Genomic DNA, 24,236 nt, shown 5'->3' with positions numbered 1-24,236 from the left:
AATGGTATTGGCGATAGTGATGATTTCTCTCCTGGGATGAATTGTAGGATTTTATTGTAAGGTCTTAATCTGTTTATAATAAAGTTGTAAAGTTACATAATGTAGTGGCTAATTGTCTAGACACAATAAATTTGTAACATCTGTTATTGCAAACCTACGGTAATTTGGTTCAGAGGGGGGTTTCTGCAATCAAAATATTATACACAGGAGGATTATTGACCTTATATACTCAGATTCTGATTACGGTTGACAGAAACATTTCAATATCCATTGCCACTAGGGACCAAATAAGTGTGGGAGCTGTTAAAGTTACTTTTGTGTGTTTTTGTGTCAGTTGTTAAAATGTTTAAACCTTACTATTGTGACTCGGAAAGGCCACTACGAAAGACTCGGCACGGATATAGTTTAGAAAAGGTATTTGTATTTACAACAAGATAGAATAGTTAGAGAATGGGAGTTGTAGTACTTAACGCAAATATAGCATACTGTGAGTAACTCTCTAAAATGGTATCTTTCAGTATATTCATATCTCTACAATTATAGAAATGGAACTTTGTGTGTGGGTCTATGTGTGAGTTCATTTCTTATAGACTCCGAAACGGCTGAACAGATTTTCTTTAAAATTTATAGAACTTTAGTGTATAAGGCTGGGAGTGATCTTAGTTAAGTTTTGTCTCAGAATACCCCTGATAATTACCGATAATCGAAACCGTTATTTTAATTTATCTATCATCGATAAAGCCGTTTTTTCCATGTCGTCGCTTAGCAACAAGGATAAAACAACGGGCTGTGAAAATTTTACTGTGGGTAAGTTGATAGCATGTTTTTTTGTGGGTTTTTTTTTTTTTTTTGCATGACATGGACTATAGGTTCAAACTCCACGCGTAAATTTCTTCTTTTTTTTTTTTTTTTTCATTAAATGCAAAAAATTTTATGAGACGGAAAATTTACATTGTCTTTTTTGTTTTTGTGTTTTTTCTTTTTGCATGACATGGTCTGTAGGTTCAAATCCTGCACAAAAATGTCTTAATGTTTTTCTTCGTTAACTGTAAAGAAGTTTATATAAAATAATTTTATAAAAGAAACAGTAGTTTCTCTAGAGTGCAATGTAGAGTAACATATATTTTCGACTAAGTTACTGCATGGACGCATGTCAAACTCCTTCCCCCCCCCCCTCCACCGAGCGATTTCATAGATTTAGATGACAATAAAAATATAGGAGTGTGAAATATTCGTTTGTCATCATTCAATTCCGGGCAACGCCGGGTCTCCCTGCTAGTATTTATATATTTATGAGAGTTCATATATTGTGTATGGATGAGTACCCAATGAGGATTGATAATTTGGATTATTTTGATTATTCAGTTCTAATCTTAGATGTTATTCTTACAATGTCCAATCCTGAGAAAAAAATGGTACAGAAAAGTTGCCAACATCCATAAATAAAGGTAATGCCATAGAATTGACTGGATTCGAACCTGGCATACTCAGACTATCAGTATGGATCATTATCTATATAAATTTAAACAAAATGTTTTAATGTATTTTATACCCGGGCAACACTGGATCCATCTTTTAGTCTTTTATTTAAATTTCGGTACTTATCCAGAATATGATCTTTCTTTTGGCATGGTCAGCTAAGTATCTGGGAGAAGCCGACACGAAAAATGCTGAATAAAGTCAAAACACTGAAAACAAACTAAGATAAAGGAATAGTGTAAGTTATATAAAAAAAAAATCATTTAATTATACGAAAAACAAATGTGTTTATTTTTCAAGAAAGTTTTCAAATAAATTTTTTATGCCGAAAACATGGGAACAACTGCGAAAGAAAACAAATTCTTTTCATTTTCAAGAAAAATAATTTTTGTTCGAGAAAAGTTTCAAGAAAAATATTTTTTGTTCGATGGAAGTTTAAGAAATATATTTTTTTCGAGAAAAGTTTTAAGAAAAGTATTTTTTTGTTTGGAAAAGTTTTAAGAAAAATATTTTTTGTTCGAGAAAAGTTTCAAGAAAAGTTTCAAGAAAATATTTTTTATTTGAGAAAAGTTTTAAGAAAAATATTTTTTGTTCGATAAAAGTTTAAGAAAAATATTTTTTTCGAGAAAAGTTTTAAAAAAAGTATTTTTTCGAGAAAAGTTTTAAGAAAAATATTTTTTGTTCGAGAAGTTTCAAGAAATTTTTTTTCGCGAAAAGTTTTTAAAAAAATATTTTTGTTCAAGAAAAGTTTAAGAAAATATTTTTTGTTCGAGAAAAGTTTCAAGAAAATATTTTTTATTCGAAAAAAGTTTCAAGAAAATATTTTTTGTTCAAGAAAAGTTTCAAGAAAATATTTTTTATTCGAGAAAAGTTTCAAGAAAATATTTTTTGTTCAAGAAAAGTTTTAAGAAAAATTTGTATATAAAATTCTTTGTTTTACTTACGACGAAAAAACTTGCAAACAAGTATTTTTGTATTATTTATATCGATCGGACTATTGTTCTCATCTTGAGTGCTATTTCTGCAACGTTTCGGTCGGTTTGGCCTTTGACCATCCTCAAGCATATTGCTTGTTATTCAGAAAAGAAAGGGGAGAAAGTTACTCGTTCCATATATATTTTCGTATTCTTGGAGTCAATTAATTTTATGGCTGTAGTTGCCTCCTAAAGGTAAGGCTGGAACATCGTAAAGCCATGACACAGGGAGTGGTCGAAAAGTCGTGACTAGCTGATCACATATGGAAAGAAATATGAATACACTTCCCCTTGTAGAACGAGGTCAAAATAATTGACAGGAATGTAAGATAGAGAGTCAGGCGACTAAAGGAGGCAGCATATATGCTAAAAAAAAAGAAATATTACTAAGCATACCAAGCTTAGAAATTAATAACATTTGGTGGCCTCTAACTTTAGGAAAAACAAAAATTGTACACCTTTAAAATTTCGGTGATGCAAGGGAAATCTTTATTAGAGTTGTCTCCCCTTTGTCAACCATTTTTTTTCAAACATACGAAACAACGGCGATAAAACAAAGATCAGTTCTAAGAATACGAAAATATCTATGGAGCCAGTAACTTTTCTCTTTTCTTTTCGAAACAACAACTAACATGCCTGAAGACGGTTGAAGGCCAAACCGACCGAAAAGTTGTACAAATAACACTCAGGATGAGAATAATAGACCAATCAATACAAGTCATATAAACAATCAGTCGTCATCTAAAAAATTCAGAACTTAAATATTTTTTGGCAATTTAATATTTTTCCCCATAAAATTAAAGTGTCTAAACAATGTTTATTTGTTTTTTTTTTTTTAGTTTTCATTAAATCTTTTCTTTTTTACCTGGAAGGGTTACTTTTCAAAAGGTTTGTTTTTTTGCTGAAATCGATTCACTTGTCTAGCTGAAAACACTATCAATAATTCCCTCCACTCTTTATCTGTGCTTAAACCTAAACGTAGATTCCACAATCAAATCTCCTTTCTTAGAACTGCACGCTTATGAAATTGTCTTCCGTTTTCCTGCTTTCCAGCTGACTAAAATATGGTTGTCTTTAAGTCCAACGTAAACAAGTTCTTGATGAGCCGTTCCACTTAAGTTAACAAATTTACCGAATTTCCATTACTAACGATTACTATATTGTCCAATTGACTACTGTATACTCTTAACCCTTATCCTCGAGTGGTCTCTGAGCCTTGATAAGTGGTTATACCTATGTAAAAAAAAAGAAAAAGAAAAAAGAAAATGTTGCAATAACTTTCTTATTGCAATAACTTTCACGATTTCATTGAAACATGTTATCTGCTGACAGTTGATTTATAACTGACTAATTGTCAGCATCTTCAAGCTGCTTATCATAACCTATCGGAAGATGAAGATGTGAAGTTGGGTCAGGTTCTGGAGAAGTATCGAAATTCCTTCTAAAAGATCAGCTCATTTGATTATATGGAAATGATTTATGATAGAAATCGAAAGCCAACTTACTAGTCACTGCCAAAACCACTGACGATGTAGCTGATCTCTTTGTTCCGACCAGAATCTTTATCGGTTGCCTGAAAATAAACTTAAACTTTAAAAATTCATAACTATTAATCTTTACAACTAATCTATTTTTTATCATGACTCATGTATACCATACAGAACATTAATTCAGAATAGAATGATAAAATACTTGTTTATCGTTTGTAATAAATAATAATAGTTACAAATGGATACTGACATCTGATTTCATGCAGCATGTAGGATCCGGTCACAGGCAAAAAAAAGAAAAGAAAAAAAAAACAATGCCTGCTGTGTGCAATTACGTACTAGGGAGTCTTATAAAGTAACGAAAAATCTCGTTATTTCATATGCAAATGAGATGCTGCCGGCTTGGATAAAAAGCATGTTTTTCAAAGACGGCAGGGGGGGTCGAATTTGGAGTCATGAGTTTGAACAGTAGTGTGACGACTTTAAAAACAAAATTGTAAGATGAAAATATTAGGTTGTCCGGAAAATAATGGCCATTTCAGGAAGTCTGTTTTGAAATTGGATTTTATCATAGGATTTTTATTATATTTCAGGTAAACATCAACATGATTATTGATTTATATGTGCACTTTAATAATTTCTTACTTTTTTCTTTCAGAAAACGTTTTATGAGCGAATGAGCCCATAATTTGGAATATGAGAAAAGAAGACTTACGATTAATTTTCCTGCATGAGTTTAAGCTTGGTAACAATGCTTCTCAAATAACTGTAAATATCAATAGGGCATGGGGAGAAGGCATCACAAGTGATAGAAAAGTACGAAGGTGGTTTCAGAAATTTCATAGTGATGATGAGAGCCTTAAAGATGAAGAAGGTAGAGGACGGCCATCAAATCTTAACAATGAAAATTTGAGAGCCATTGTTGAGCAAAACCCACGGCAAAGTGTCAGGGAGATGTCTCGGGAACTTGGTGTCAGCAGTTCAACAGTGTCGGGCCATCTGAAGCAAATTGGCAAGGTGAAAAAGCTCGACAAATGGGTCCCACATGAGCTCAATGAAAATCAACAAGCTCGACGTTTTGAAGTGTGTTCGATGCTCTTTTAGCGAAACATTAATGATCCATTTCTTGACCGAATAGTCATCTATGACGAAAAGTGGATCCTTTATGATGATGCGAAACGATCAGGTCAGTGGCTTGATTGTGATGAACCACCCAAACATTTTCCATTAGCCGCTTTTTTAAGCAACAAAACTTTCAGATCTAATGCAGAGGTTGCATCTTTTTTCAAAGATTTCTTCGCATCTAAGCCAAAGAATTTTTATCAACGAGGCATAAATGATCTAGTTGATAGATGGCAAAAATGCATGGCTGTTCAAGGATCATACTTTGACTAATTTCAATGTCTAGTGTCACCTATTTGATTAATAAATCCTTTTCCTCTAAAATTGGCCATTATTTTCCGGACAACCTAATACAAAAAGAGTTAAAAATACATTTTTGGAAGTACAGAATAGCTAACAAGTTATTTAAGAAAACAAGATTCTATAGAAGGGGATGGAGTCAAAATAAAGAATTGTGCCAAAGATCAAGGATGGTTCAAGACTTCAGTTACACAAGATTACGTTATTCCCTATTACAAAAGCAGTGAAAATGTGGCACCAATGTACAATCTCTATATGGTAAGCGCCATTGGTAATTAATTCTAGCAAGATCCCAATTCATTAGTGCTGCAGAATCGCATTATGTACCGGTTTCTATCAGAGTATTGACATGCATTATGTACCGGTTTCTATCAGAGTATTGACATGCATTATGTACCGGTTTCTATCAGAGTATTGACATGCATTATGTACCGGTTTCTATCAGAGTATTGACACGCATTATGTACCGGTTTCTATCAGAGTATTGACACGCATTATGTACCAGTTTCTATCAGAGTATTGACACGCATTATGTACCAGTTTCTATCAGAGTATTGACACGCATTATGTACCGGTTTCTATCAGAGTATTGACACACATTATGTACCAGTTTCTATCAGAGTATTGACACGCATTATGTACCGGTTTCTATCAGAGTATTGACACGCATTATGTACCGGTTTCTATCAGAGTATTGACACGCATTATGTACCGGTTTCTATCAGAGTATTGACATGCATTATGTACCGGTTTCTATCAGAGTATTGACACGCATTATGTACCAGTTTCTATCAGAGTATTGACACGCATTATGTACCGGTTTCTATCAGAGTATTGACACGCATTATGTACCGGTTTCTATCAGAGTATTGACATGCATTATGTACCAGTTTCTACCAGGGTACTGACATTTAGATATAGTTTAGAGATGTATCAAATGTTTGTCTTGAATTTGGTTATGCTGGATCTGAAACAAAAATCCTGTCAGACAAAATAAAACATTATTTCATATAAAGATGTTAATTGAACATTTTTCCATCAATGAAAACGATTCCTGTTCGTTTGAAACGTTTATTTTTACAAGATAATATGAAATGCCAATTTCTAATAAAAAAAAAAAAAAACGTACTCAACAATCAAAAACAAATCAGTGTATTTACCTGCAGTGAGAGAACCGTTGTTCCGATTGGGGCATCTTCATTAATGAATGCACTGTAGCGAGCCTTATCAAATACTGGCGCATTGTCATTTTCGTCAGTAAGAATAATGTAGACAGTTGTGGAAGAACTTAGTTTTTTTGCATTGTCTGTTTGGCGTGCAGTAATCTTAAAGAAAAACAAAATAGAATCAGAATGGTACTTGTAAGAGCAGATAACTCCTCTGGCGGATCGACAGTAAAAAAGTAAAAATTATTTGATAAAACTTAAATTAATCTATAATATAAATCTCACCTTCCTGTTAAAACGTATGTATGTATGTATGTATGTATGTATGTATGTATGTATGTATGTATGTATGTATGTATGTATGCCTAAAACTTTTGACAAAGGCAACGGATTTTCACGAGATCCATATCATTTTGAAGCTAAACCCTCCGAATGATAAATATTCAAAAATTGGCTAAACAATTAATTCCTTCACCCTCAACTTGGCACTTTTCTACAAGGAGGGGTCGCCGATATTTTCATAGTCATTCCCTCTTTTCGATTGTCTAGCCTTAATTTAAAACTATGTCACATTCGGTTTAGTGATGGATTCAACGGCAAAGATGGCGTCTCAAGGGGATCACCTCTAGGCCCACCTCAAAAATAAAATCTTCTCAGATCAAAAAAATAAAAATGTCCGAAATGTCGACGGCATATTCATTGCAGCCGAATCAGTACAAGACATTAAAAAACTCAAACTAAGCCTAGAAACACACTCCATTCTCAAAGTCACCCATGAACCAAACATAAATAGCAAAATACCATTTCTCGACGTATTAGCTGATTCAAGGAACCCCACTAAATACACAACTTCAACATAAAAAACCCACGACCAATAATGCAATACTCCTAAATTACCATAGTGATTGCCCAGAAAAATATAAAACTGCCCTTATAAAAAATTTGATTCACCGCTCATACAATATAGCACCAACCCAACAAAGATTTTACAAAGAACTAACAAACATAAAACAAACCCTAATATACAATAACTTTCCCACTATAATCGTTTATAAATACATAAAACTCTATTTAAACTCACTCCACAATGAAAACATAAACCTTAACCCTAACCAAAACGACACCACCAAAGTATACTATAAAAACCGATTACACACTAACTACAAAACACGAAAAAATAATAACAAACCTAATTAAAAGATACACCAGACTGACTGACCAAAAGAAAATGATAAACTAATAATATATTATACTAAATTTAAAACTTCCAATTTAATAATTAAAAACAATAACAATACTAACACTACACTAAACCAAACTAATGCTGTGTATGAATTTATTTATTCCCTTGAAGAATGTCTCCGAACCCACACTAAAAACTCATACAACACATACATAGACCAAACAACAACAACATTCTCCTGACGACTAACCTATCATTTAGCTGATAATAGTGCCATAAAACAACACCTAACACCCCATGATATAAACCTACAGTCGTCCGACATTAGAAATATCTTAACTAAAAATACTAAAATTCGATATCTTAACAACTGCACACGATAACTAAAATTACTAGAAGTCATACTTATCAAAAAACTACAGCCTCTTTTTAAACCGGACCTCACTTAATGCCGGAGCAAATATACTAGCAGTATTTAATAACTAACAAGAAACTAAATTAATAAAATATAAAATATGAAAATCGAAATTATAAAAAAATGAAAATAATTCGCCCTCAACACTCCTACACTCACCTTTATAGCCAATTAAAAAAAAAATCGCAAAATAAAAAATTATAAATACACCAAGCCTCAAGGGAAAAGAAAAAGAAAACAACAGCAATCGCTCCTGATGATAATCGAATGCACCGATAGAAAGTGCTTGAGAAAAATATGGCCGCACAACAAACTTTGGGCGCCGTTTTATATAACATGCCTGCTGAAATTTAAAAAAAAACTGCTTGGCAAATGGAAAAGATATCCAGAAAGATCGGAAAAAAGATAACTCTGTTGTGTTCAATCAGACGTGCTTGAACACATATATATATATATATATATATATATATATATATATATGTATGTATGTATGTATGTATGTACGGCATTATTATATATATATATACTTGTGCTTCTATAAGTGTCTGCATATATATATATATATATATATATATATATATATGAGCATGTATACGCATATATATACAGATGTGCAGACACATACTCATATATGTACAGTATAATCGCCTTGACACACCAATTCTCGTCAGATCACCGAATTTAAGCAACATTGAGCCTGGCTAGTACCAGATGGGTGACCATTTGGGAATTCTAGGAACTGTATGTGCTTTCCGCTTATCTCGGCATTGTTTCCAGTCGTCCTGAAACTCCACTTGCCACTGTTATTCAACAATGTCCACTCGGGGAGGTGTGGTTAGAGATTGCGCAACTCTTGCCACAAAAATTTCACGTGCAGCCACCCTTAATGTGGGTATCCATAGTCTATCAAGACTGAAGGAAGAAGCCATGTATATATATATATATATATATATATATATACATTCCTTTTTTATTTTATTTATTATATTTTTTTCTTTTTACAATGCGATGCTCTGCCACCTATCATCGGGCCCCACCCAAACTTCCTCTCTTAAAATGGCTACTTTTGAGTTGAAATCTATTTCACTACACATTTTTTCCTTATTGTAATTCTTGCTAATAAAGTTTATATTATTCTTTCTTTTTCTTTAATCGTGTAACCCCTACAGGGTAGCTCAGGTGCATAGCCTCGTGGTTGAGATGCACCTGTAGCTGATACCTGTGGCGTCACCCGTGGTTTCGTCTAGTGGTCGAATTCATCTTCGTCGTCATCGGTCGCTCTCCGGTTCCGCTTTCAAATCAGCTTCCAAACGTCACCTGGGCTATCAGAGAAATATATTGTATTCACAACGTCGTTTCCAATCAAAGAAAAGAAAGTCAAAACTTAATTGGCTTTTCTTAACATAGAATTGATTATTGTCTTCGACTTTACAAATAATAGTTACACATTGGCCTAGTCATGCAACTTAGGGGGCTGGCAGTTTTCTTTCCTTTACCAAGTTTTCCGTTCTTCATCTACCGTCAGTCCAAGGAAGGGATCAGCTGCCCAAGCGAAAAGAAGACACCAATTAGCCAAGTGTCTTGTTTTTATCAAATCAGTCATTCCTCCTTCCACCTTTTTGGAGTTATTCTTTCTTTTTTTCCTTTCCTCTCCCTCTCTTCTTTTATCCTACTAATTTGTACTCCCTTTCCTTTTTCTTCTTTTGAATTTCCTCCCTCTCTCTGTTTCCCTAATTTCTACTCCTCCTCACGGCTTTATCTATACCAATTTTTAACCCTCATTGCACTGAGGTGTTAACTTATCATCAAATTAGGAGTTATTGGTCACCCCAGGTCGAACAATGCCTGGCGGCGACCCCTCACCCCCGATTCCCACCCCAAGCTGTCAGCTTAAGATACCTGGGTTTCTTTCATATCGCTCAACAGAGGGTTTAAAAACAACCTTTTCATTGTTAACAGATATATAACAGCAATAATATAAGAACAATTATCATTTGTTTTTCTCTTTCTGACAAAATCCTATAGACATTTTCTGTTTAAAACAACATCAAACCACCATCATCATCATCATTAGAATTCAGCCATGCGAATTCCTCTGAATTCATGCCAACTAGCAAGGTCACTCGGCATCGCTCGGTCCCCATCGGGTCACAATCGTTCTAAATTTAAACCTTAACCCCTTTTCTATTAAAACTCTTTCTGCTCTGAGATTTTAATGTCGTTTTTCTTAAAATAAGTACCTTTGCTTGGATATTTTATAGTTTGATATGAATTTCATATTTAAATCCATTGTGAGTTAAATATATGACATCAAACAACCAATATTTTAAAATCAAGAAAACCTTGTGGCGTCATGTTTTTGCTGAATCTTATATATTCACATTTTATATACTTGTATATCCAAATTAAACGGTTGAATTGCCAGCAGCCAGAATTCTTCTAAGGATTTATCAACTCCAGATTTTATTCTGGATTCTTATCATCGGCTCATTACATTTTGGACTATTCTTTAATTCTATTCCAGACTATAGTGGAATGGGGCTGCAAATGGATGTTAACATTTAATCCTAGTAAAACTAAGCTGCTCTCCTTTAACAATTACAAGACGCCTCTCCAACCCCCGATATCCATGACAAATAGCACCCTACCTGAGAATTCTACCTTCAAACTCCTCGGCCTAACATTTGCAGGCAATATGAACTGTAACTAATATATAGAGGACATTGCAAAGGCTGCTGCAAAGAAGGTGGGTTCTCTCTATCGAGCTAGAAGACTCCTCACACCTGAGAGTATCCTGTACCTCTACAAGGCCACCATTCGCCCATGCATGGAGTATTGTTGCCACATCTGGACTGGTGCATCTACCACTAGTCTCTCCCTCTTAGATAGGGTCCAAAAAAGAGTTGTCAATCTAATCGGTCCCACTTTATCAACTAAGCTCCAGCCCCTGTCACATCGCCACAATGTTGCATCACTGTGCCTGTTTTACAAATATTTTAATGGAATGTGTTCTGATGAACTCGTTGCACTTTTACCCGTCAATGTACATATCCCCGACAAACCCACTTAGCAATAAGATCTCACCCCTTCACTGTTGATGTCCCTAAATTCCAGAAAGCTTTCTATTCTAATAGTTTCTCCCTTCGAACAGCTAGACTTTGGAATTCCCTTCCTGCTGCCTGCTTCCATGGCTTTACTGATATGCAGAAGTTTAAATGTAACATAAACAAATATTTTCTTAATATTCCTAGACATGGCCCCAAATAGCAGCTCCTTACATCCAAGCGGCGATATGCTTTGTAAGGGGTAAAACAAAACAAAAAAAATCGGCGAATGCTATTTCACAGTCATTAGTTGGTAAATCTTATAAAATTTATTTTTTCTGTTTTCTTATTTCCCTAAGTACATATAACTATAACTGACTTATATCCGGGTTACACTGTATTTATCATATTACATGTATTTTTGCTTTTTTCTCTTTCCTCCTTTCCTACCTTTTTCCAATGTTCTATCTGCTCCTTTAACGTTTTTCTTTCTTCTGTTATATGCTTATAGTTTTTTTTATTTCATTTCTAAGCAAATATCCTTAAGCCGTTCTTTTTTTCTTTTCATATTTGCATATTCTTGGCTTTTCTCCTCTTCTGATGAGAAGCATTTTACTTACAAAATGCCATGGCGTTTTCTTTTCCTTATTGATATAATGATATAATAAACTTTATTTAACTTTTAATTCTCAACTTTTATTTTATTTATTATATAAATGTTTATAATAAAAATGTTTATAATAAAAATGTTTATAATTAAAAATGTTTATAATACAAAAATGTTTATAATAAAAAATGTTTATAATAAAAAATGTTTATAATAAAAAAATGTTTATAATAAAAAATGTTTATAATAAAAATGTTTATAATAAAAAATGTTTATAATAAAAATGTTTATAATAAAAAAGTGTTTATAATAAAAATGTTTATAATAAAAAATGTTTATAATAAAAAATCTTTATAATAAAAATGTTTATAATAAAAAATGTTTATGATAAAAATGTTTATAATAAAAATGTTTATAATAAAAAATGTTTATAATAAAAAAATGTTTATAATAAAAAAATGTTTATAATAAAAATGCTTATAATTAAAAATGTTTATAATAAAAACGTTTATAATAAAAATGTTTATAATAAAAAAATGTTTATAATAAAAAATGTTTATAATAAAAATGTTTATAATAAAATGTTTATAATAAAAAATGTTTATAATAAAAAATGTTTATAATAAAAAAATGTTTATAATAAAAAATGTTTATAATAAAAATGTTTATAATTAAAAATGTTTATAATAAAAACGTTTATAATAAAAATGTTTATAATAAAAAATGTTTATAATAAAAATGTTTATAATAAAAATGTTTATAATACAAAAATGTTTATAATAAAAATGTTTACAATAAAAAATGTTTAAAATAAAAATGTTTATAACTAAATATGTTTATAATAAAAAACGTTTATAATAAAAAATGTTTATAATAAAAAATGTTTATAATAAAAAATGTTTATAATAAAAATGTTTATAATAAAAAATGTTTATAATACAAAAATGTTTATAATAAAAAATGTTTATAATAAAAAATGTTTATAATAAAAAATGTTTATAATACAAAAATGTTTATAATAAAAAAATTTATAATAAAAAATGTTTATAATAAAAATGTTTATAATAAAAAAATGTTTATAATAAAAAGATGTTTAATGTTTATAATAAAAACATGTTTATAATAAAAAATGCAAAAATAAATATAAATATTAAAATACCAACGTTTACTTACCACAATTGTTTGATTCCTATATTTCGCATTGTCATAGTCCAAGTAATACGGTTCGAGTGCAATAAGACTCACAGCTGTAGATTTGATTCCTGTGGTGGGTGAAACTCCAAAGACTCCAGGAATTGTTTGACTGGTAATTTCAATAGAAAATTTAGCATTGGATGCCTAGAAGGAAAAAAAATAACCTGAATTAAATATACTAGCATATTTTTATTTTTGCAAACCTGGAAGAATGACATCATGATAAACGAAGAGATTTTATACTATTCTCCAGAGTAATATTATAGTTCGTCCTGATAGAGATAATGCCTGGGAGAAGTGTCTCATGACACCAAAGAATTACTACACTACTCCTTACTTCTTAAATTAAACATTGAATGTAGATTAATACAAGCAATAATATACAGTTATAGTTTTAAGTACAGCCCACTGAGCAAATTAGGCACAAGGCCGTTTTTTAATGAGAGAGGGGAGAGGGGGAAGGGAAAAGGAGACCAGTTCCCGAGAGGTGGGAAATGGGAGCTGGATAGTGAAGTCCATTTGGTATATAGGGTTGCCCCTACATGGACCAAAAGATTGCCACACGGACAATGGTCTTTGATTGCAGCATCTGCCGGAACAGATATTACACTTTGATCTTGGCCCGAATGCCACAAAGGTTCCCCCCCTAAAGAGAGGGGGGCTTATAGTTTTAATATAAAGTTATAGTTTTAAGTACAGGGTGAAACGATAAATTTGTCGCCCTAAAGAAAACAACACTACAGCTTTATTTTAAAACTTTTATTGAAAAATCAATTCTGGTAACTTGATTATGTAGTAGTCCTAACATCTTTTCAATGTAGTCGCCTTTAGCCTCAATCACTGCCTCAATATGGGTCCGGAACTTGGAGCATACCTTTTCAACAAGCATCGGCGAGAGTATGGCGAATACTCGGTGGATGGCAGCAATCAAACTGGCTTTGGTGTTGTGGAAGGTCATGTTGGCGATGTTCTTAACGTATGATCAAATGAAGTAGTCCAGCAGGTTCAGGTCGGAGGGGGGGGGCTGTGAGAGAAAGGCACAAAGTCGTAGAAATCCTTTTGAAGCCAAGCCTGGATCTCTTTGGACTTGTGGGCCAGCACCGTGTCCTGCTGCCATACCCAGAGTCTGCCAGCAGCCACCTGATTGCACCAAAGGGATCACCACACTCTTCAGCACATCTAGGTAGACTTTGGTATTGACTATAAAGCCGACTTTGAAGATGTGAGCTGGCATGATGTGACCGTCACTTGAAACTGCACCAAAGACCATAACCGTGGGTCGTCCAATGTGTTGAGTTATGCCCTGAAGCATTGAACCGCCCTGATTTGCATTTTGAAGGTGGTGTTAATGATTCTGTTGTCATAACTTCGATCGGTAAAGAACATGAGTAGTACGGAGGTGCATCTCCGATCTCGCTCGTTGAACGCTGTGTGACTTTTAGACATGATAAAAGGCTCCTATCGCTCTTGGGATTTGTACACAACTGGTCAACTAGCATATGGTCTGCAACAAAAGAAGAAAACCGGTTTTCATTAAATGGAAATGAAATCATGTTGTCTTTTCTAAGGCGACAGTTTTATCGCTCCACCCAGTAGTTCAGCATATATATACTAGCAGATATATGTTCTCTCTAGTCAGATATTTTTACCAAACCAGCAAGGATGGTATCATGACAAACGAATATATACTCCATTACTCTCATCTCCCAAAGACGAGGTAATGCTTAGGAGGATGTTATTATAATAAATAAATAGATACTATGTTATCCCCAAAAGAGAATATAATGTTTGGAAGTATGGTTTTATGACAAGAGAATAGATACTACACTACTTCATTTGCCCCCAAAGAGAAGAGGTAATGCCTGGGAATATATATGATGACAACAGGACATACTATTATACCTATCTTTAATTGAACGTGGAAAGATAGTCCTATAGTAAAAAACTAAAAATGTGGTGACTTAATGTAGCCTCGATATATGGTGTCGTTGGGTATAGCCAACAACCATAGCAACAATCTATATATCTATAAAAGTGAACGTGTCTGTCTGTCTGTCTGTCTGTCTGTCTGTCTGTGTGTCTGTCTGTCTGTCTGTGTACATTTCCCTACGCAATAACTCTGTCAATTTTTAGTCTATAGACTCGAAATTTGAAATACCGGGTACTGAGATTTGGGAAAATCGATGTGACGGGTGTCAGCCAGAAATTTGGCTGTTAAGGGGTCAAATTTCAACGATTTGACCTTTAAGAACTCTACCAAACTCCTCAGACAATTTTGGGTCTAGACACTTGAAATTTTAGATATAGGTTCCTTGAACCTGGATCTAACTTAATAAAGTGATTTGAGCCCGAAACTATAAATTTTAAGGGGTCATAATAGGGGTCAAAGTTTTAAAAAATTAACCATTTTTTTGTTTTTTTGCTTTTTTTGCACAGCATACACCTCCAAACACCCGAGCAACGCCGGGCACCCCTGCTAGTTGGATATAAATGTTAAGTTTTAGCGAAGGAATAAAAATGAAGAATATATACAAATATATAAAATGGAAATAAATTAAACATTGAAAGAATAGAAGGGTCATCAGGTAGCAAGTGTTACATGAACCATAAACAGAGTTTTATAAATGAAAAATTGGAGAAAAACAAAATTTTATAACAAAACATTTTTTCATACAAGAGATAAGAATATAAAGGTTTGGTAAGGAAAACTAGGTCAGTCACAAATCAAAATGTTTACAGTGTGAATATATGCATATGTAAGCAGTATACTTATGTGAGTATTTGGCAGCGTGGCATTGTGTATGTTTGTGCATTGGTTTAACCTATTCTCGTTAATGTATATAAAATAAAAAAAAAGTTTTGGGAGGTAAGTATGAGGATCGAACCCGAACCTTTGAGGCAAAATTGGAAATCAAAGTGTGAAAAAAAAACATGCGACGTTAACCATTGGACCACCGCGAAATACTACTGGAAGCACGTTTGAATTTATTTAACTATTTAGAATTGGCAGGTGCACGTTATAATGACTTAATGAAGTCAACTTTGACTGCGGGGTAGTATTTTATTTACTGCGGAAACACTTTTTTTATTTTTATTTTCCCAAGATATTGGGGGGGGGGCCAGCTCCCCATAACAAGGGGATTGTCCAAATTGAATAGCAATTATCTGATATAAGGAAAATATTTCCACATTAATCAAATCTGATTGCTTTCGGACATTTCCGGTGATCGCGACTGGAAAAATATCGCTTTTAATATACGAAAAAGCCTAATCCACATGCGGCGAGCGAAAAATGTTGATGTGAGCAGCAATTCGTTTCTGTTCTCCTGACTATTGCCTGTGTGTAAGAATGTACACATAAGATGGAGAAAGTTTGTATGTGAGTCATTGAGTCTGTTCAGCCTTCTTTAACCAAAGGCCAGAGGGGATGTTCTGCAGTCTTGTTTAATGCGCGATGGATTGAGTATTCTCTGCGTCTGTAGATTTTGACTGTTTGTTTTGTAGGAATTTTTAACTTCACACCATCTTACTACATTCACATGTACGTGTTACTTTTGAGGGTTTTGAACGAGTTTCATTAGTTGAAAATATTTTGAGTTCACACGTTTCTGTGAAAACTTCCTTGCTTTTGAGAGTGAGAAGAAACGTGAATCTAAACAAAAAAGAGAAGGAAAGAGTGTAGCAATTAGAGCCACTTGCTTTTTAGCGTTCATAAGCATCATTTCCCGATTGAATCGCCACAGGAGTAATAATATAGTTCTGGTCATATATTTGGGCTAGACTGGTAGGATGATATCATGACAAACAAACATATACAACACTACCTTCCCTAAAAGGAAAAAATAATGCCTTGGAGGATCATATGATTACAACAGACCAGGTACTACACTATCAACCACTTGAATTGAAAAATAATATACTAGTCTGAATTAGCAAACTAAATTGAGAATTAACAGATAGTATAATAGAATAATAATCCAACATTAATAGAAATAATAGTTTCAGCTTCAAACAGACACATAACAAATCTCCACTAGTAATAGATATAGTTTGATCATTCAAATACTGACCAAATTTTAGGTAAAATCTTGAACCCTAATTAAAGTTATGAAGAAAAATGTAATGTATCCAATACTTTTGCGTGGCACTGTATTTGCATTTCAAGTTTATGTCAATATTTAATACAATATTTCAGTATATATTTGCATTTCAAGTTTATGTCAATTAAAAAAACTCCAAACTTACAGTATCTCCATCCACAGCGACAATTGGGTTTCCTACCAAAGCTCCAGTGCCATTGGATTTTATGAATTCACGAAAAATCATTGTATATTCATTTTTCAAAAACCGGGGTGCATTGTCGTTTTCATCTATAATTTCAACATTCACAAAAGAATTGACTTTGGAAAAAGGATCAAGAACACCATTGACAACTTCCTGGACCTAAAAGAAGTAAGAAATAATTATTATGCAAACTGCTTAAAAATAAAAACATTTATAATATTTAAGATGCCAATATCACAGAACTTACATAATTATGAAAAGTGGAACTAAACAGAATACATGCTAAAAAGCATAAGATTTCGTATTGTTTGCATACTTGGAACTACTGTTCTCATCTTGAGCAATATTTTCTCAATATTTTGGTCGATGTAACTTCCGACCTTCTTCGGGTGTATCTTTTAAAACTCGTTAATCCTTCTGTTGAACTATAGAATCTGCACATATTTTCAAACAAAACCTTTTATTTATTCCACAGGGTAGTATGCTCTCATTTCGTCAGTTATGACCAAGTATAAGTCCTAAGTAATTCGCAGTTTTTTTTTTTTTTTGTAGTGTCATTAAGGATTGGACCATCAACCTCCAAAAGAGTGTAACTTACAACTGAACTTTATTTTATCCACTATGCCATGGCTGACGGGGCAAGAGTATGCTGCCCTTATAGATTAAATAAAGATTCCGTTCAAAATTCCATGCAGATTCCCGAGTTCAACAGAAAGATTCCCGAGTTCAACAGAAAGATTCCTTAGTTCAACAGAAATATTTCAGAGTTTGACAGAAATATTATCGAGCTCGGTAAGATACACCTGAATAAGGTCGTAGGTCACATCGACCAAATGATGCCTCCGTTCAGTCTCGAAAGACAATGGACACCCCCTATAGGAGCAGCTGCACATGTAATTGTGATGAAAGGTTTGTGAAATCGCCAACCACACCTCTCCTGAATCGGCACTGTTTGAGTCCAGTGGCAAAGAGAAGTCCAAACGACTGCTGAGATAAGCAGAGAGCACATACAGCGCCTGAAAGTCACAAATGGTCACCCATTTAGTATTAACCAGGTTCAACGTTGCTTAATTTCGTTGATCCAGTGGGAACGAGTCTGTCAACATGATTATGCCCAAAATGTGATGAAAATATCACTCAAGATGTTATTAACCTCTGAATGTGTGTTGTTTAGTGGTGTGAGCCTGTCACAGTAAGAACTCTGTGTTCTGGTATCTTCAAACATTAGATGAAGATAGCCATCATTTGACAACTTCGCTCGACAGCTTCAATCATGCTATCAAAGCCAAGGTGTGCAGCTAAATGTCTTGTAAAATTGTAATTTTATAACAAGAGATGCGAAATGAATATCAATTTTTATCATTTTTATAACAATAGTCTGAAGGATGCGAATAATTCAAATAATAAATCTTCATCTCAAGAATTCAGGAACATAAGATTTGGATTATTTGGATTTTTCAGATTACTGTTTCTTGGATATTCTTCTCACAATTATGAGGGCTGTGACAACAGCATATTATTTTCATTGTTTTGACTCTTGAGTATATATCTGTTAATATTTTATGTTTTTATATAGACGGATGTGGTTCTCGGTTGATTAAGTGTGTCTAACTGTTAATCAACAGAGAACTACACCAGGCTATATAAAAACATTTAAGATATTAACGGATATATACTCAAGAGTCAAAACAATGAAAAGAATATTCTGTTCTCACAGCCCTAATAATAACAACAACGACACACACACACACACACACACACACACACACACACACACAACAAACACATATATATACACACGTATATAAAGAATATATATATATATATAATACAAGAATAAATATAATATATATATATATATAAGAACAAATATAACATATATATATGTATAACTGTGACAACAGCATATTCTTTTCATTGTTTTAACTCTTCAGTATATATTCGTTAATATCATATGTTTTTATATAACCCGGTGTGGTTCTCAGTTGATTAACTGTGTCGGATATATACTTGAGAGTCAAAAGAATGAAAAGAATATGCTGTTGTCACAGCCCTAGTGATAACATTCTACAGATGCGTCTCAGAAATTTTTATGGAATTTGGAATTGAACACTTTAATTATTCTATGATCTCAGCCGTGACTAGGTAGAAGTCTTAAGTAATTTGTAATTTTGTTGTACTGTGATTTATATATTTTATAAACGCACTTTTACAAAGTGTGCGCCTTAGTATTATACTCCGATGATCGTCGATTTTGTAATCAAACAACGACTTGTTAAATCAACAAAGTTTTATTCATTTTACAGTGACGTATGACAAGAGAGAGTTCGGTCTGTGTGTGGGTGGTTTATGGTTGGTCAATCAGGCGACGGCAAAAATGTGTCACTGGTGGCTCTCTCTCTCTCTTCTCTCTCTTCTCTCTGACTGTCTTAATTTTGACTTACTTTTATATTTAAAATTCTGTTGGTTGGAATTACTGTTCATTTATTTTGACATTCTTCTTCTATTGTATGGTGTTTTGTACTTTTCCAATCCAGAGTTAAATATTTCTTTCATTGTTTCATGATCTCGATTCTTCAATCGGAATGTAGTGTTGATGTAATCACCATAAATCCGGTTTACAACCAGTTTTACCTCCAATATTTTCCGGCGTTGTCCGTCACCTAAGCTACATTTGTATTCTTAGCAGAAAGTTGTCGCTTAGAAATGATTATTACTTAGATCTTGTATCCGTCCAGCTATGGCTCCAAGCTACCTGGGTGGATTAAATAAACAGTTCTGTTAAAAAATTCACAGATTCCCGAGTTTGACATAAAGATTCTTAGCTTCGACAAGATTCACCTGAAGACGGTCAAAGGTTACATCGACCAAAATGTTGTGAAAAATGTCAAACTGAGGTATCTTTATGTCATTCTTAGGAATGTATGTGACACATTTAAGAATTCGTATCTCACACTTAGGAATCTTTATATCACACTTAAAAATCTTTATGTCACACTTAAGAATCTTTATGTCACACTTAAGAATCTTTATGTCACACTCAGGAATTTTATGTTACACTTAGAAATCCTTATGTCACACTTAGGAATCTTTATGTCACACTTAGGAATCTTTATGTCCTACTCAGGAAACTTTATGTAATACTTAGGAATCTTTATGTTATATTCAGAAATCGTTATGTCACACTAAGAAATCTTTTTTGTTACACTCAGACATCTTTATGTCACACTAAGGAACCTGTATGTTACACTTAGGAATCTTTTTGTCAGACTTAGGAATCTTTATGTCACACTCAGCAAACTGTATGTAGCACTTAGGAATCTATGTTACATTCAAGAATGTGTATGTCACATTTAAGAATTTTATGTCACACTTTGTAATCTTTATGTCACACTGAGAAATATTTATGTCACACTTTGTAACGTTGATGTCTCACTCATAAATCCTTATGTCATATTTAGGCATCTTTTTGTCATACGCAGGGATTTTTATATCACACTTGGGAATATTTATATTACACTCAGGAGTCTTTATGTCACATTAAGGAATCGTTATGTCACACTCAGGAATCTTTATGTTAAACCAGAAATTATTATATCGCACTCAGGAATCTTTATGTCAAACTTAGAAATCTGTATGCCACACTCATAAATCTATATTTCACACTTAAAAATATGTATGTAACACTTAAGGATCTGTATGTCACACTTACGAATATTTTCGTCACACTCCAGAATCGGTAGGTTACATTCAGTATTCTGTATTTCACACTTAGGTATCTCTATGTCACAATTACAGCACTTTATGTCATACTCTGGAATCTGTATGTTATTCTTAGAAATAAAGAAAAACTATGTGGAATGAAGAAATCTGAAAGTGTATAATTTTAAGTTAATCCCCCCCCCAAAAAAAATGTCGGCATCAACTGGCATCATACCAAATAGTTGACAAGGGTTAAGGAGTATCGAAAGACCAAGAAGAGAAAACACTAACCAGACCTCCATTTGATGAGTGTGAGGACCTTGGGGAGGCTTATTATTGCCACAAAAAATTCTAGTGAAGACGAATTATCGCTGCCAATAAGAAATCAATGGTAAGCGGCTGTTTTGATAATGCAATGTCATTTGCAGCGATTGTTGAAAGAAGCGGAAAGTACTGGAAATCTGGAGAGACTTGTTGTCACTTAGACTCCAGGGAACACCAGAGTTTGTTCTCAAAGAGAATTCTTTGATGATGACCCGTATGAAAACTCCTAGTGAGTAGTAGTAGTAGTAGTAGTAGTAGTAGTAGTATTAGTAGTAGTAGTAGTAGTAGTTGAGAAGAAGAAGAAGAAGAAGAAGAAGAATATAAATATTAAGTTGGTGCAAAAATAATGTCTTTTGTTGACGTTCAACTTTTATATAAAAAACAACATTATTTTTGCACCAACCTAATAATATGAATAAAACCAGTCAAATCAAAGATTTTGCCTTCCCAGCAGTTCACAGAGTGTAGATCAAGAAGGTAGAACAACATAAATTAAGTTGCCTCTTAAATAATAAATGAATTGAACAATAATTCCTGTTCACCTTTGTTCAGATTTACTAATAACCCATTGAGTGTATCCCACATATTAAAAAAAAATGTTACTATTACACGACAATACTGAGGGGGTATAACTATAAAGAAATAAAATAAATACTTATTGCAAGCAAATAGACACAAAAAAACGTCACTTACGCTAATATTAAAGGTGTACCTTGCTCCCATTGTTTCTCGATCCAGAGGTTTTATCAAAGACAAATTTGAAGCGTAAATGATGCCAACATCAGGAACCGTAGGACCAAGTATGAAATAACCTTGAGGATCTAAAAATAGAAAGAAATTAGTTACAGACAAAATGATTTGATATATTTACTAGAGCCACAGGTTCAATATGTTCGTGTTACAAGTTGTCTAGATCAGGGTTTCTCAAAGTGGGCTTCACAGAGACCTGGGATTCCGTGAGTGAGGTTGAAGGACTTTGAAAGCCCTTTCTTAAAGAGGACCAATGGAAAAATTTAATGGCTGCAAACATCTAATCATTGATCTGCTTTACTGAAAAAAGATATGATACATAACTACAGGTGTAAAGAGTTTCAGGATGGCTCATGAAAAAGTAAAGAAAAGATGAATTCACAAAAAATGCAACAATTTTTGATTAATCAAAAACAAAAAATGGTTGCAAACATATACATTAGTTAGTGTTCAAATTTGAAAGTAATTAATGTTTTTCATATTTATTTTAGAAATTATCTTGCTAGTGCTCCATGAAAAGCCTTTACCTTGCTCAGGGGCTCCATGGTGTCCTGAAGTTTGGAAAACCCTAGTATAGATTAGGCGTCGGTAACCTTTTGGAACGTGAGGACAAAACGCTATGCTGATTACCAGAGACGGGCCAAACAGCTTTGGCTACATTGTCATTGGAGAAAAACATGTTATAAATGTGTAAATAAATTTTCTGTGCATTGAAAGAGAGCAGGCATTAAATAAAATATAATTATATATAAACGATATTACTTATTTTATTGCCGGAATATAAAAAAGGAACTAAAAGAAAAATTACAAAAATATGTTATGAAAAGGATTTATTTTACTTCAGGAATAAAACAAATTACTAATAGAATCTGAGTTTTATCGTTATTTTCATGGCAGGTGCTCGTCTGAACTCCAATCCCTGGTCCCCCCTCGCCAATCTTTCACGAAAAACACCCGTCTAGCTGAATCCACTGTGAAAAATTTCCCCCACTCTATATCTGTGCCTAAATCAAAACGCGGATTCCATGAACAAAGCTTCTTTCTTAGAACTGCACGCCTGTGGAACTCTGTTCCGTCTGCCTGCTTCCCTCCGGACTACAACTTGGATGTCTTCAAGTCTAATGTTAACAAATTCCTAATGAACCGCCCCCTTAAGTAAACACTTCATCAAATCTCCACACTAACGTAATGTACTTGCAATAACCCTTATCCCTGAGTGGCTTCCGGGCCTTGATAAGTGGTGATCACTGTGTAAAAAAAAAAAAAAAAAAAAGTTTGGTAACGTAATGGAGAGCTTTTTGCTCTAACAGTTTCATCATTCGGACTGCCAAGCATTCGAATTCCCTTCCACTTTCTTACTTACTTGACTGAACTAATGTGTGGAAATTTATATGCAATGCAAACATATATCTCACTGCTCAACTCCCTGCACAATGGTCCTGTACTAATGGCCACATAATAGTCGTTTAAGTTCAAGTAGCAATATGGCTTGTTTGGGTTGAGTAAGAATTATTTTAATTTAAATGAATGAGCCAAAATCTAATTCTTACCGGAAATGAATATTTTCACCGGATTTGGGTTTCCGGTATCTCCATCCTGAGCCTTCAGTTGTGTGATCGGTGTATTCTGAATTGAAAAAAAACCCATTAAATATGAAAATAAAATAAACCAAAAAGAATATCTGGAAGTATCCCATCAGGTTCAACAAGTTAATTCATTCTTAGATGTAATTTCTCATATGTACAAAAAGGCTATGTCCTTCGGTCAGAAGCATAGTTGGTCTGTTGCCTATAAAAATTAGAACGGTTGCCTATAAAATCGCATTTTTCTTGTTTGTTAAAATCGAAAAAAGAAATTCTTTTTGGTTCTACTTTCTTCTCAAACAACAGACGCAATGTTCCCTTGATTTGACAAGGTGCCTTCAATAAGTTTCCAGACTTTTTCGTACAGGCATTTAAAGTTGTCGCAGACTCTTGAAAATTCAGTATGTTATTATTATGCATCTTATGGGATGACTGATTATTTTTTGTGACTTCAGATTCAAATGAACAGTTACAGCAGGAATTGGAATACACCCTAGTAAAGCTTGATTGTCACAGCTGGTGAATTTCAAAAATGCAATCAGGAGGTGAGGACACTTTAGAAGAACGATTTGCAATAAAATTCTGTTTTAAACTTGGAAAAAATGCCACAGAAACGTAT

At 33.4% G+C, this 24,236-nt stretch overlaps 1 protein-coding gene across 1 annotated transcript in view; it reads right to left on the bottom strand.

Annotated features, from left to right (window-relative positions):
- Positions 1–24,236, bottom strand: part of LOC145285859 (cadherin-87A-like) — a 212,310-nt gene that overhangs the window by 142,369 nt on the left and 45,705 nt on the right. Inside the window, exons 10-15 of the mRNA XM_080134300.1 lie at positions 23,585–23,660; positions 21,978–22,105; positions 17,220–17,417; positions 12,954–13,118; positions 6,526–6,690; positions 3,959–4,026 (exon numbers count right to left, since the gene is read on the bottom strand). Coding sequence (XP_079990426.1) covers positions 3,959–4,026; positions 6,526–6,690; positions 12,954–13,118; positions 17,220–17,417; positions 21,978–22,105; positions 23,585–23,660 — 800 coding nt within the window. The remainder of the gene's footprint in view (positions 1–3,958; positions 4,027–6,525; positions 6,691–12,953; positions 13,119–17,219; positions 17,418–21,977; positions 22,106–23,584; positions 23,661–24,236) is intronic.

This window comes from Euprymna scolopes, chromosome 10 (assembly GCF_053919585.1).
Source record: "Euprymna scolopes isolate OS-2025 chromosome 10, ASM5391958v1, whole genome shotgun sequence".
Lineage (NCBI taxonomy): Eukaryota > Metazoa > Mollusca > Cephalopoda > Sepiida > Sepiolidae > Euprymna > Euprymna scolopes.
Note: the sequence above shows the minus strand (reverse complement) of the source record. Positions and strands in the feature narration are given on the sequence as shown.